We start from the raw sequence: 14,713 nt of genomic DNA on the forward strand, positions 1-14,713 counted from the left end.
AGACAGCTTTAAATGCACCATGAAAATCTAATTAGTGATTTTTCCTAAATCATCCTAATGGAAATGTATGATGTACACTGCCACAGAGAACAGAAGCAGTTGGCATTAATGCATTTTTTACATTTAAGATGCTGTTTAAGATTTGGAGAAGAAGATTTGGAAAGAAGGGCTAAATGGCTCTAGGCAGCGTTCATGAGCTGCTACATGGAAGGTGCTAGATTACCAGATTCCTCGGAAAAATGGACCTTTTTAAATCCAAATAATTTTGGCAACTTTGTACCTTCCTAAAAGAAGCATAACCCAAAGTAGTAATTTCATTAAGCACGCTGTCAATTTTAGGAAGTCTTTTATATTGTGTTCATTTCATGGAATAGTAGTGCATGCATCTTTCTGTAAATCATTAATCTTTCTTATGACCAAAACAAAGTATTCGGGCATTTCAGTACTATTTGTAATTTCATGTTTTTTCTGCATTATCTTACCCTGCAGCCATATTTAGGTTCTGCAAGGCGTAATGCAGTCAGTACATGGCATCTGAAATAAGACTGCTTACCTGGTGTTTTCTCCTACCACACTTCCAGTGACACTTTGTATTGATTTCAATGTCTGCATTTTATATATTGAGAGTGTTTGTATGCTGCATGTCCTCTGCCTCAAAACGTGTCAAGGGATGCAGTGTGTGTGACTCTTACTTTGAAATGCTCCATGTGCAGTGGTCAACCCAAGATTTGAGAGTAAATTAAAATAAAAATATACTTTAGCCCAAAGCCTGGCCTGAAGATAAAAAAACAAAAAAAACCCAAAAACCAAACCACAACAAAATCTATTAATATATTGAGATAGAGTGGAGTTCTAATGCCTTCTTAGTGCTCAAAAAATTACAGGGCAATGTTTCTACTGAAATGACAAACCTGTAATCTGTGCTGAGAAGTGGCCCACGGCTGCACTGCACCTGGTGTTCCTAATGTAAGGTTATCACCTAAAATCTCTCCTTCTGAGAGCAGGGTGTGTATGTTGCAAGTGCATTTTAGAGCCATAATGTCTGTAGTCAATATCGTTAAACGTGGTTGCCACTGGAAGGTGCAGGACACAGCAAAATGGATTTATTATGTAACTATGAATTTGTTTGCAGCCAGGTCCTAGTTAGGCAAACCCAGATGCTGTGAAACACACCATGATTAAACCCACTAGGTTATGTGCCCAACATTTTGCTAAATATTTTATGTAGCATCATCTGGCACACATTAATTATGCTGTATTATTACTGTTCTAGAAAACAGTGGATATAAATAACAAGCCCTTTTTTCCCTGCTCTTTCATCCTGGAGCAAAATGTTTTTACTAACAGTGGCATGTTAAGTTTAATATTTATCATTAAGTGCAATCCTAAACAATTTCATGAGCAATGTCTGCTATCTTTCAAAGGGCTCTTTCTTAGCAGGAGTTGACATCTGAAGGTCCCCACTAAAGCCTGCTCTGAGAATCTCCAGTAAATTGGCTGATGGCAGCTTTTGCTGTGCACTGAGAAGCCAAATGCCAAAATAATCTCAGATAAAAATAGCAAGCTGCTCCGTTGTCTTTGTAAAACCAGAAGATTTTTTTTGTGTGTGAAACTGAATTTTCCTCCAGATGAAAGCCAAGAGCTATATAACCAGTGAAGGGTAGTCTCAGAGCAAGTTATTTTAGCAGTTTTTCATATTTTAATAGAAATAACTGCACTCAAAACTTGAAAGATAGGACAACTTTTACTACAGAAGAACATGGAAGTAATGGAACTACAGAAGTAATGGAAAATACTCTTTAAAGAAAATCAAAGACATGCAAGTAAGTTCTAGAATCTCCTCCAGTCTAAAGCTACATCATTTATCTCAGGTACCATGTACCTGAAGGCATTAACTTCTTGGGCTCAGATGCCTTTAATACACTTTTCTCTGTCATCCATGTATCCACATGCAGCTCTGCAGTTCTTAAATTCATTAATTTGAATGCTTTGTAATAATTAATAGATTTGTTCTCACAACACAGTGGAGAAGTTTTGTCCCTATTTTTAAGATTATGAACAGAAAGAATAATTACCTGGGGAATCCATAGCAAAATAAAAGCAGCAAATTTAACACTAAATATTCTAACACTGTATTTGTGCTTTACCAACTAGCACATACTTGTTTTAATGGTTTGAAGTGATTAAATCCCTCATGATTGTGCATATCCAGGCATTACTGATGAAATAAAGACACTCATCACTATTCTTCTTAAATTTTATTCCATAATAAAAAATAGAAGAACAAGTAAGTGTTCAAGAATTAAAGCAACTCCTGGTCAGTGTAAGGACCAGTAAACCAATAATCTTGATGATGATTAAGGACCTGGTTCATCAAAATTCTAGGTCGTCCATGGCATATTCATAGGCTTCTAAAAAACAGAAATCCATATTATGTTTCACTGAAGCAAGTCCTCTATTACCTACAGAACACTTGATTTCATATTCTATTTATCCTTCTCTTTTTGCTCTTTTTCCTTCTTTTCACGTTCAGCTTTTGCTTCTTCCTCCTCGTGCTGTTTTATCAACTGTTCCACCTCCTTTTGCTTCAGAACCCTTATGACTGTCTTCCCATTCTCTCTGGTCAGTGTTGCAATTTCAACTGAAAGCCAAGAACAGGCAGCAGGGTTACAGCCCTCAGGCATCAGCCAGAGCAGGGTGAGGTTTGTGGTTACAGTGAAGCAGAAGACTCTTGCTTTGCCTCTACAACAAAAGCTCGAGGGCAGCTGCCTCCCCCTGCAGCCTCCCCCTGCAGCCTCCCCCTGCAGCCTCCCCCTGCAGCCTCCCCCTGCAGCCTCCCCCTGCAGCCTCCCCCTGCACATCAGTTCCTCCCCAGTGACTCTTCCACCAGACTCAAAGCCACTCCTGTCACCACCACACCAAAGCAGCCTGACAGCCCAGAACTGTGCTGGCACCTGACCACAGTGCATCATCCTCGTTTCTCAGAGCTGCTGCATCTTGCAAAAACATTTTTCAAGTGACAACTGAAGATCCAAGAAGCAGTTAAATACGTTTGTAATTTCTAAGCAAAGGGTGCCAACCCCCTACCAGTGAACTGCTCACCTTTCTCTGCAGAGAGCTTGCTAACATCCATGGTTTTGTTTAGAACCTTGATGGCTAATGCAAGGGCAGTCTTCAGTGTCATTTCTCCCTCTTTGTAGTCTTGCTTTAGCATTGACACAGCTGCCTAAAAATTTCACAGAAATTAAAATTAGACCTTTATACAATCAACCAAGCTGTTGCTTTTTGCCAGATAACATCAATCTGTAATTAACAGCACTGCTTCCACAGTTACCAGTTTCTGCTCTGTACTGGTAATCAGCAACACACTGCACTTTGCACATTTTTTTTTTGCTTGACTTTTTTAGAGGAAACAAACACAGAACTTACAGCACTATTATTCCCAATGCATGTAGCTTTCCACCCTCCGTAATTTCCACTAGGATCACTTTGATAGAGCTGAAATCCATAATGCTTATCCCAGCCAATATACAGCAATGAAACACCAAAAGGACGTTTTCCTGTTGAAAAGAAAGCTATTAGCAACCTAAATTTAGTAACAAGATGGGTTATGAGTTACAATAATTTTCTTTTGATTGCTTTTTTAAAACTGTTCATGTGAACTAGGATTTAACAGACTGTTCTGCACTTCTGTTGCTTGAGATAAGCCTGACAGCATTTCTTTCTAAGTCATGGGGGGAGGCTGAAGAGGTTTATTACATTTAACCCTAAGAGAAACCCATTTCTGTCTTCACAAATTGCAATTTATCCTCTCAGGACTTTAAATCAAAACTTCTTAGAGTACGTAGCTTAGCTGTTAAGGCCCCTAACTTAACAGTGTCAAAACTCAGGAAGATAAAAAGGTCATTCTTTCCAACTATGTATCTGTAAAATCCCAGAATTATCAGTCCACCTCCTAAGGAACATTTTCCAACATCCTGATCCACAGCAATACTATTTCTTAAGTGTTAGAATACTGATATCCCTACATGTGGGATTATTTGTGATTCACAGGGCCCATCATGAAGCAAGAGGACAAGTGGTAATGATTTTACCCAGATACAAAGGAGATTCAGACTGGCAATAAGGAAGAGATCTCTTACAGTGAGAGTGGTGAAACACCAGAACAGGTTGCCCAGGGAGCTGGTAGAGGGCCCATGCCTGAAACATCCAAGGTCAGGCTGGAAAGGGCCCTGAGCACCCTGATCCAAATCAGTATTTCCCTGCTCAGTGCAGAGAGCTGTATGAGATGACCTTTTAAAGTCCTTTCCAACCCAAACCACTCTATGATCCTGTGAAAATGCTGGAAGGTTATGTAGGACACAATTCTCTTCTCACTAAATCCAAGAGCACTCAAGGCAGTCCCGAAAATGGGCTGGGATCTCAGACATCAAATTCTCCATCACTAAAAAGCAGCACCTTCAGCAGCAGAACACTAACCATGAATACCCTCTAAAATTCAGCTTTTTTTTTTCCCTGGTGTATCTTGTTACAGAAAGATTTGGTAGAACTGTACAGACTCAGATGCCTCAAGTTATGTTACAGAATCCCTCTTCAGAGACTGCAAAGCACAATGGTTCATCACACTTCATTACCTCCAAACTGTGTATATGCCTGCTTGATATCACACAGTGCTGTCACCAGTTGTTCACAAGGAATGGGCTCTTGATATTGTAACAAATACCTAAAATGAAAGAGAAAACAAACAGGTCTGAAGAATCTTGCTGACATGGTCTTGTACCACATTTAACAAGGAACAGGTTGCTGTGTTACAGCCTCTTTGCTCTGACTCTTTTGTTTCAAGCAATCCACTTTTGCTCTACTAAACATTCACTCACTGGGATTCAACAGAGAAACAGAACACAACCTGAGAGCACAGGCAAGTGCAGCCACCAGACCTACCTCTGAGCAATGAGTCTCAGTTCATTTGTTAGGACATTGGCATCTGAAGTTATTCCTGCAACACTGCAAGCCATATCCCTGCAATGGAAGCATGCAAATTAACTGAATTCCAATAAATCTCAAAAAAAAGAGTCACATCCTCATCCAGCAGTTCAAGCACAACAGCTACTGCTGGGCTTTCCTGATCAAAATTAGGCAGCTGCCATGAGAGAGGTTCATCAGCTCCTGCCTTTAGGGTGCACGAAAAATATGTAACTTTCTTAAGAGCAGAGGTGGACAGAAAAAATAAACAAAGCAAAAACAAGTGGGTCAGTATGACAGCTCTGCATGGACTGGTGAGAAGAGGATGATGCCAAAGATGTGTCAGTCCAGAGAGCCTTCCCAAGAGCCATTTGCTCACACAGGTGCCTGTCCGGAGGCCACCTGACCCAGCACACCAGAATCCAGAAGGACCCACAGAGATGTGACAGGCTGACACATCCCATCCCTGTAACTGGATCTGTGTGATTTTGACTTGATCATAACAAGCACTTCAGTCTGGATTGTTTCATCACCTCTTAATTGAAGGTCTCTTTTACCTAATCCAACACTGCTACAAAGCTTTCAATGACACAGAAAGGATTAAATAACCCAGGTGATTTTTTTCCAAGTGAATTGACACATTTTTCAGAAGATGGAAGAGCTGTCCCAAGGTGACAATTCCAGTGCACTGTCTCCTCGAAAATCTTTAACTTCCTTCAGCTCCAGCTGCTTCCCAGATGAAGGCATAATGGGAAGCCCTCAGAAGGAAAAGTTATTTATGAAAGCTCTATCTCCCTCACAGATAAGACAGCATGATCCATAACACCCTGTGCTCTGACATCACAAATTTAACTCCCAGAGAGCTAAAAAGGAAGTCACAACAGGGAGGTACATAATAACAGCTGCTACAGGAATGGCAAAGAAACCTAAGGCATGTTTTAGCCAATTATGTTGTTATCTTTGAATCACAGAAATAAAACAAAGACTTCAGAGAGGATGCAGAGCTGAATTACAAGGGTGACTTTTTTGTGTGCATTCTTTTTTTGCAACCCCCCTTCAGTATTTTGTAGAAATTGAGAAATCCCTATTTTCCCAGGCACAAAAAGAACACTAACACTTCAAATAACATAAAACCAGGTTCAGTGCTAAAATGTCTGAGTCACAGCAGTTTTGTTGTGACTGATGTCACTAGACCTGACCAGAGCACTTAGCAGATCATCACTTCAACTTACTCATTAAGTTTGTATATTTTCTCTGAGAAAAACACTTCATCCAGAAGCTTGTGAATGTTGCGTCTCTCTGCTGCCAGCAGAACCCCATCATTTGCCAGAATTCCCAAGCAAGTGCCTGCATGTCCAATTGCTTCCATTGCATACTCAACCTGGTACAGGCGACCTGGGAAAGGGTTTAAATTGATAACCTCAAAAGAGTAACACTCAATATCAAGTTAAATTTGCTTGATATCAAAATATCAAGTTAAATTTGCAAGTACCTAGCAGATGCTCACTGTCCAACCTTCAGTTGACAGTAAATTAATTGCTTGAAACAGGGGAACGAGTTAAGAGAAGGAAAATCCACAAATCTGCTAAGAATGCACAGGGCAACACCAATGTGGGAAAAATACTTTAGTTAAAAAAAAAAAAATCTACAAAACTCTCTGCTGTAGCAGAATGAGTCCAAATGGATATTTCAGTATCCAAGCAAATGTTGATAGTAAACTTTGAGCCCATCTCCCATAAGAAATGGGCAAACATGGCTTGTACATACTTGTTTCAGCATGTGGTAACAACAGCAAGGAGAGGTGTGACCGCACCAGGGGGATATTTATGCATCTCGGGTGGGAGGAGGGCACAGGGTGGTGGGAAGAGGAACAGTAACAAAATCCATCCATCCTCAACCAAAAAAGGAACGGTGAAGATTTTTTTCAAGTTATATAAAAAACCTTGGCAGTGAATAATGGAGCATGGTCTCATTATTGCTTAAATTAGAATGAACTTGGAAGTCTCCCCTTTGGCGCCCTGGTGTCCTTACAGAACAGGGCTCTGCCTCTGGGAGGGAGGAAAGGTGATTTCTGCAAATCATCCACGGATGGACACACGCTGCACAGAGGCAACCTCTGCACAATCAGCTCCTTTTTTACTTCTGAGACAACGAACAGAACAGAGTCCACTTGAAAGCATGAAGTTAACTACTACCTTCTGGCGAAAAGATGGTGGTTCTGGAGTCATATCTTCGGGACTGCAAAAAACAACAGCTCATTAAACACCATCGTTCTCTTCTCAGAACGCAGCATTCTAAAATTAGTGAGGGGCTGAGCCGCACAGAACCCCCGATGGCTGCCGCCCCGGCTACTGACCCCGGCCCCCCGCCCCGCAGGCCGAACCGGGCCGTGACTCCACACGTCCCGCGGCCCCTCCGCCCCACAGGCCGAACCAGGCCGTGACTCCACACGTCCCGCGGTCCCCCCCGCCCCGCAGGCCCAAACGGGCCGTGACTCTACACTTCCCGCTGCCTCCCCGCCCCTCAAGCCGAACCGGGCCGTGACTCCACACGTCCCGCGGCTTCGAGCAGCCCGGGGAAGGGCCCGGCCCGCAGCCGCCACTCACCATGGTGCCGGCGATGTGCTGCGGGTGGAAGGGAAGCGGGCCTGCAAGACACCACAACGCACGTTAAGCGGTACCGACCGTCCTGGCTCGTCCCCCGCCGACTCACTCCGGTCTCGGCCCAGACGGTGCCGCCACCACCCCGGCCCCGCAGTGCGGAGTCATCCTCACCGCGGGGAAGCCCCGGGCCCCTCCGCCTCCCGCTCCCCACACCCCGCCCGCTCTCGCTCGCTCGCTCACCACAGGCCGAAGGGGAGGGGGGGGAGGTTCGGCCGCTGAGTGAGAACGAATCTGAACCGGCGAGGAAGAACCGGGACCCTCAGCCACCCCGAGCTGCGCCGGAAGTAACCCCGCCGCGCCTGCGCGGTGCCGCCTGACGGACTGACCCGGGACCCGCCCCCCCCGCTCCAGAGGCTCCCGCTGCCCGAACCGAACCCGAACACACCAGAAACCCCTGACCCGGCCCGCAGGCAGCGCGCTGGACACGCTCCAGGCTTTTATTGCAGCAGTCGAGTGTCACCCGGCGCGTACCCCGCAACCCTCAGCCTAGGGGTCCAGGTGGTTCCCGTAGGCTCCGGCGATCTGAAACCAGCGCTGCTCCACAGCTGCCTGGCCCACCTCAAACATCTTCATTAAGTGTTTCCAGCCGGTTCTGGCGGTGATCATGAGGTATTCCTTGTTCTCCGGGTAGTGCAGGGCGGTGTGGGCCGCTATGACAAGCGACTGAGAAAACCTCCCGCTGACCAGGAGAAAGAGGGCACCCCTCTCCTCCGGGGTCAGGGGCAGGATGCTCTCAAACCCTGCCAGAACGTGGCCCCCCACCCCCAGGGGGTCTGAGCTCTCGATCATCAGGTACATGATCGCTATCGCCACTTCGAACACGTAATACCCATAGCTCATGTCACTAAAATCCAGGATGCCAGAGACTCTGTACTGAGGATCCTCCGGGGATGCAGAAGCTGAGTCCACCAGGATGTTGTGGTCATTCAGATCCCCGTGGTTGATACCTGCACACACAAGAAATACCAACAGGAGTCATTGTTAAACAGCAGACTTGTAACTTTTTTTATTTTTTTTTTTTAAGTTCTCAGTGAAACAGCATTGACTGAGCACAGAGGCTCAAGCCAACAGAACCACACCAGTTCCCTCAGCATCAAGTGTTGCCTCTTGTGTCTCCACTGCTCCCCAGGAACCCCCATTCCACTGAGACAGCAATCAATAAAGGAGCATAATGAGACCTCACTCTGGTCTGGCACTACCCCAGAGACACTGCATGTTTTCCCAACAATGAATATCAGTTTTCAGATAGTAATTTGATAATTACTATTTGTTGATAGTGATTTCTATCAGCACCAATGTGAGCTGAATTCCAAAAACATTATTAAATAGTTACTCTTGGGCCTCTATGAAACTTCGTCATGGACTCCCTGTATTCTCATTAAGCTGATGCAACAGCATGAAAATCATCACCTTAACTGGAAGGAAACTCATCAGAAAGATCAAGAGCTGACCCTGACCCTGGACAGCACACTCTTCCTGGTTTACTCTGCCCTGTGTTCATTCAGCACAGTATTTGCACACATCTATGATAAAGGAAATTTTTTCTTTTTTTTTTTGCCTTCTCCACAGACCCAAACTTCTGTAAGAAATGTCATTGTCTCAGCTGAACATAATTACAATGAGAATAAAATACTCACAGGCTCGAAAACTGCTTAGCTTTGGCATCACTTTTTCTTCAAACTGCTGAATAACTTTTTCCACAACTTCACAGTATTTGTTCTGACCCAAGGCATAAATGTACTGATGCAGAAGGGGAACATTTGCCAGGTTCCAGATGAACTGACCTCGGTGCAGAGTTTTTACTGATGGATGATGGAATTTCTTTGGAGAAAGCACAAGACAAAATAGGCTGTAAGTAAAAATTCAAGTTTTAGAAATAAAAGGCTTAGATTCAAAGCCCTTACTCACTTTAACAGCTTCCTAATGAGCCACACTGAAAAGCACCAAGACTTTGACTTCTGCTTTATCTCAACAAGTAGAAGAATAGAAATGTAAAAAACTAACAGAATGACTAAGAGAAGCATCTCAGTAACTAACGTGCAACCCAGATCAGTTTTGGTCCATTCTTTAGCTACAAAAATTATCTTAAGTCATTTCTAACTTCAATAATTTGAAACTGGTACTGACTTTCTGTCATGTGCTGTTATGGAGCAACTTTTGAGGGCTTGCACAGGTGGCACCACAGAAAGCTGCCAGAGCAGGAGCTGCAGGGTGCAGGAACAGGCAGGAGGTGGCAGGTTCTGGGGACAAGCTCAGATGTGAAAAAGCCTTAGGAGAGAAGTACTTTATGGATTTTTTATGACAAAAAATTGCCCATGTAGGTAGCCTAAATATTTTAACAAACGGGCTCCTTCACCTCTCAGTAGCAAATGGAAAAGGTGTTTTGGAAACTGACATTCAAGGAGTAGGAGCATTTCTCCCACTGCATACCACACTTTTAAATTTTAAGGTGGTTCGTGGGTCAGATTCTACCTGTGCATAGAGCAAATAATTTAAAAAACAAAAAAAAACCCAACAAAAAGCCCAACACAACACAACCAAAGCTTCCCACAAGAGTAGCTCACTTCCTCTTAAAAATAGCTGAATAATAGTCAAAACTGGAAGTGTGTGTGAAAAACTAAGGAACAAGATTAAGCTTAAACAAACAAACACAACACAGGATCTCTAACGGTGTGGAAAGCCCCACATTGGCAGAAGAATGCTGTCTGTAAGCAGCCACTGCCATCTTCCCAGCACCAAGCACATCTTCCAGCAAGCTGTAAGTGAGATACCAAGTGTGTGAAGGGTAATAAAAAATCCTGAGCCCTTTTTGCTGTACAGCCACAGGCAGTCACTTCACCTCTAAGCCATGAATATTTCTGTTTAGAGGATGTGAGGCACAGCCATGCAAAAGGAGACACCAGCAGAGAAAGGGGGGGACTATTCTGTGCACAAAACAAAACATGGGAAAACACTGTGTTATCAGTTGACCAAGTAAATCAAGGGGGTAGAAGAGTTTCTGAGCTGTCATTAGAAAACTGAGTCTCTGAGGTGGTATTTTTAGTGTCAATGATATTTTGAAGTGTTTACAGCAGTAACTGAATTTTTTTTTTCTTTTAAACAACAAACCTTGGCAGATGATAATCCATATGTTAAGGGCATAAAGTGCCTTTTCCATCAAGATTTGCTTTCTCATTAACTATTTCCTCCTTGGCAGAACAAGTCACAGACATCAGCTGATCTGTATAAATTGTTTTAATTGCACCATAATAGCATGAGCAGAGTGTTGGAAGGTAACCATAAATTATTTTTTCCAATTGAAAAATGCTCTTGTAGTTTAAGGATGTGGCTAGTGAAGCTGGCAATTCACATTTCATAATTGTCTGAAGCCAGCAGCCAGAACATGAGAAGGAAAGGTTAATGGAAGGCAATAAATAATGCAAGAGTTCTTTTATGTATCCCACTTAATTGCTGTCTGATTTATCAGCTTTATTATCCTGTATAGTTTCAGAGTAAAGAAAGAACTTGCTTTGCATTAAGATTATTTGACTGGAAGCAATGCAGATGAGAGAAGTGTCACAAATCTCTGCTCATCAGCACAGCTGGCAAGGCAGAGAAGGAACCAGTGTTAAATGGTCACAGCTCCAGTGCCCAGGAGAAGAAGAGAAATTCAAAATAAGAGCTCTGCCAGCCATGCCTGATGTGCACTACACAAAACCCCTTTAGGACAAGTTTTACATGCTTCTAATTTGAGCACTCTAGGGGACACTCCTTATTTGCCAGGTGTGAAACACCAAACAGGTGAATTTTGTGTAAGTAAAAAGAAATCTTTATCTTCCAGTTCCTGGTACAGAAACACACCAACCCCTTCTGTTATCTGGGGAAATGCTTTAACCACAGCCAGCTTGGAGGGCAGCACCCAAAAGGTGACTCAAATTGACATTTGCCTGAATTCTGCAGATCAGGAAAGCAGGCAGCAAGCACCAGGAGACATGGGGAGGAGAAATTCCTTGAGAAAGAAGTTTGTGAGGCCAGAGCAAGGACCAAACTACCACTCACCTCTGCAAGAGCTTTATCCAGCCTGGCAGCAAGCTTCCCAATCTCGTAGAGGATCTGAGGATTTGTAGCAATTTTTGCTACAGGTGTACCTGGCAGGTAAGTCAGCAGCCTGACCATGTACTTTTTGCTGCCCGGTCCAGTGTCTAACAAGCAAAGAAGGATGCAGTCAGTCACTTCAGGATGTGCTATTAATATTAGTTAATGCAAGAGGCAAAAAAATAAAAGAACTTATCCCAGGGTAGAACTCATGAGATGTAGCTGATAAAAACAGATTTCCTTCCAAGATGTGATTTACCAGAATCTGGTAAATTGCAGAAGCTGTGCAAACCTTATCACAATTTAACAAGGTGTGATGAGCCTCCAGCCCCTACCCTTGGCATTAACTCTGCCCACAGCACGTTCCTGCAGAGACCCCTCAGACAGTTCTGCAGCCCAGCTGGAGGGCCCAGGAATCCCAGATGTTGCGTGGAAGTTACAGTGAACACAGAAGCAAAGTGTACACACAATCTTTCTTCCAAGCACTGCTACAGCAATTTGTTCAAGCATTGCAGATTGGATGGAACTATTTCACAGCGTTTTGTAGGCAAATAATTTGTAATGTGATTTAGTTAAAGAGACTTTTTTGGCTTATATGTGGACAGATCAGATCAGTCTTTTTCCAATTCAATTTTCCAGGTATTTTCATCCTTATTCATTACTCTCTTTGACTTGTTTTGTTTCTGGTGTTTTAAGTTTGGACAGTTCTGGCTGGACAGATGAGTCAGCTCATACACATCCCCTAATATTTAGAAATTAGCCCCAAGTTTTACTTGAGGACTGGCAAGCTAAGGGTGATAGTAGGGCAGTAAAGGTGTTCCCAATTGCTCACCTCCTGCCTCCAGAGACATTGTGTTACCATCTTTTGTGAGATAAGGGGTTGCTGAAGGAAATCCTTCAGCATGGAGAAACATCATGGCCTGGGTCTGCACTTCAATGAGGTCAGGCTCCTGGCTGTCTTCTGAATTGGTGATTTTGAGGACACACTCAGCAGCACCTTCAGCTCCATCTTCATTCCTTGAGACACAGACATGGAAGTTCTGATCGTCATAGCTGGGGAGAGGCCTGATCCAAGACACCTTTAATCCAAACACCCTGTCCACCAGTTCTATCACTGCTTTTTCCTCAAGTGCTGGCTTGGTGAGTGCCTGGGGTCGGCAGTCATTCCGAGAAGACATCGTGGCTCTAGGAGAAAAAGAGAAGCTGGATGATCCGACCTGCACTCTGCCACCAGAAGCAGTGATTACTGTCACCAAATGCACTCACAGACTGAGGAGCACCTGCCTATGTTTATTAATCAAGCAGAATAAAACCTAATGAGCCAGCCAGGTTTCCTACATCGTGGCTTCTTCTCATGTAGCTCCCTCAAGACATCCCTCTGCTCAGAACAAGGAGACAGGAACAGCTTCTTACCAGGAGCAGTTCCATTCCCTCATTCCCAGCCACAGCCTAACCGGGAGTGAATTCCAAAGGAACAGAGCTGCTGAATTCCCGTCCAGAAAATTCGAAATTCACCTCTACAAAAATCCCAGACACATCCCCGTGGCTGTTGCCGGTACAGCAGATGCCATCCCCCTGCCTGCCCCCAGCCTTCCCGCGGAATTCCTGCGCAATTCCTGCGCTAGCAGCTGCAGACTCCCCACGCCCGGGCCCCGCTTCTGACACCGAGAGGAACCGCCGGACCGGACCGGAGCTACCCCGGAACCCGCCCGGGATCCCGCCGGACCGCCTCTTCCGCGGACAGCAGAACCGGGGCGGGGCTGCGGGCGGACCGGGCCCCGTGTCCGTGCCGTTACCTTTTGGTTCCGAACAGCACCGGAGAGAAGCGAACGTGGAACTTCCTGTCGGGAAAGGAAAAGGAGAGAGGCGCTCCCAGTGCTGTCCGGAGAAACAGAGATCTGTGGTTTAGTGTTGTGCTTCGAGTCCCTTTCCCAGCACACAAGAGCCCGACATCTCCCAAGCCTTTTGACCAAAAATCATTAACCAGTGACAAACTTGAGGCATCTTTCTAGGATGCCCTTTGGACCTTTCAGTTCAGGCTGGGAACAGTGGTCCGGTCCTGGAGAATTTTTGGCACATACTGAGTTTTAATATCACTGTATAAATATCTTCTGAAATCGTTAAAAACACAAACAAAAAAGCAGTCATATTCTGCAATACTTGAGGTCCCACTGGGAGAAGATTAGTGAGGATAAAAGAGATTTAGAAAAGGCTTACTAATGTTAATAAAATTAAAAAAAAAAAAAAATCACAGTTTTAAGTAAACAAGAACTCTATTTCGGTGTTGTTTATAATACTAAAGAAGACATCAATTTGACAAACATTTAAAAAGGGAAACTTTCCCCAAGAAACAAATCTAAGTTCTTTGGATTTTTTTTTTTTTTAAACCAAATCACCCTTCCACCACCACCATTCCCCCCCCCCCAAAAAAAAAATAAAATAAAAAAAAAAAAATCACACAAACAACTTTTTTCAAGAATAAAAGAGGTCTGGAAAAAATTTAGGGTTCTGTCTCCTGATTTCTGAGGCTGACTGAAGGTCTGGATCACTGAGACTAAAACTGATGCAGCAGGAAAGCATTCTTGCTGTGCTTGTGACTTTAAGACACAGTGCAGACTACAAAAAATTCCAAGTGTGTGCTATTCTATCAGTAAACAAAAACACAATGCATTTTGCAGATCCCTACCTTGTTTGTCTTGCCTTAGTTTCCAGACAGCAGTGCTGAGACTTAAACCCTACAGAGTCCTGTGCTGCTGCCTCCTGCCTGCCCAGTGCTCAGGTGGGAAGCAGACTGTGGGGGTGAGGCAATACCTGCAGCTAAGGTTGTACTTTGGCACAAGATAAGACTTGAATAACTTAACTTCTCTGTGTTGGAGGCAAGTCCAAAGCCTCTCCTGAAAGTGAGTCAGTCAGACACCCCCAAATTGCTTCTGAAGATCTGTCATAGAGCTATGTGCCACAAGTGTAACCTTGGTCAACAGCTTGCTTTAATATAGGATTTGATCTAGATTCTA

General features: G+C 44.0%; 2 protein-coding genes across 5 annotated transcripts; both read right to left on the reverse strand.

Moving 5' to 3' along the window:
- Positions 1 to 2,243: 2,243 nt before the first annotated feature.
- Positions 2,244 to 7,942, reverse strand: PSMA4 (proteasome 20S subunit alpha 4). The gene is made up of 9 exons (XM_071754658.1): positions 7,806 to 7,942; positions 7,569 to 7,609; positions 7,158 to 7,200; positions 6,195 to 6,357; positions 4,942 to 5,019; positions 4,635 to 4,723; positions 3,430 to 3,560; positions 3,103 to 3,226; positions 2,244 to 2,641 (listed from the first exon to the last, which is right to left on the reverse strand). Exons 2-9 carry the CDS (start codon positions 7,569 to 7,571, stop codon positions 2,487 to 2,489), a joined length of 786 nt encoding a protein of 261 aa, XP_071610759.1. The 5' UTR covers positions 7,572 to 7,609; positions 7,806 to 7,942; the 3' UTR covers positions 2,244 to 2,486.
- Positions 7,943 to 8,048: 106 nt separating this feature from the next.
- On the reverse strand, positions 8,049 to 14,483 carry HYKK (hydroxylysine kinase). 4 transcript variants are annotated; one of them, XM_071754657.1, is made up of 6 exons: positions 14,386 to 14,483; positions 13,496 to 13,540; positions 12,532 to 12,884; positions 11,664 to 11,806; positions 9,263 to 9,446; positions 8,049 to 8,572 (listed from the first exon to the last, which is right to left on the reverse strand). In XM_071754657.1, exons 3-6 carry the CDS (start codon positions 12,875 to 12,877, stop codon positions 8,112 to 8,114), a joined length of 1,134 nt encoding a protein of 377 aa, XP_071610758.1. In that variant the 5' UTR covers positions 12,878 to 12,884; positions 13,496 to 13,540; positions 14,386 to 14,483; the 3' UTR covers positions 8,049 to 8,111. The 4 variants fall into 4 exon arrangements, with proteins under 4 accessions (XP_071610758.1, XP_071610755.1, XP_071610757.1 ...); XM_071754654.1 differs by lacking the exons at positions 13,496 to 13,540; positions 14,386 to 14,483 and adding an exon at positions 12,980 to 13,391; XM_071754656.1 differs by lacking the exons at positions 13,496 to 13,540; positions 14,386 to 14,483 and adding an exon at positions 13,215 to 13,328.
- Positions 14,484 to 14,713: the final 230 nt, after the last annotated feature.

Source organism: Heliangelus exortis, chromosome 11 (assembly GCF_036169615.1).
Source record: "Heliangelus exortis chromosome 11, bHelExo1.hap1, whole genome shotgun sequence".
Taxonomy (NCBI): Eukaryota; Metazoa; Chordata; class Aves; order Apodiformes; family Trochilidae; genus Heliangelus; species Heliangelus exortis.

Coding starts and splice junctions, on each gene's coding strand:
- HYKK (XM_071754657.1), bottom strand. CDS start 12,877: ATGTCTTCTCGGAATGACTGCCGACCCCAGGCACTCACCAAGCCAGCA. Junction 11,807..12,531: donor AATGTCTCTGGAGGCAGGAG/GTGAGCAATTGG, acceptor TTTGCTTGTTAG/ACACTGGACCGGGCAGCAAA. Junction 8,573..9,262: donor GCTAAGCAGTTTTCGAGCCT/GTGAGTATTTTA, acceptor TTGTGTGTGCAG/GTATCAACCACGGGGATCTG.
- PSMA4 (XM_071754658.1), bottom strand. Junction 6,358..7,157: donor CACCATCTTTTCGCCAGAAG/GTAGTAGTTAAC, acceptor ACCCTTTCCCAG/GTCGCCTGTACCAGGTTGAG. Junction 3,561..4,634: donor GGCATATACACAGTTTGGAG/GTAATGAAGTGT, acceptor TCTTTTCAACAG/GAAAACGTCCTTTTGGTGTT.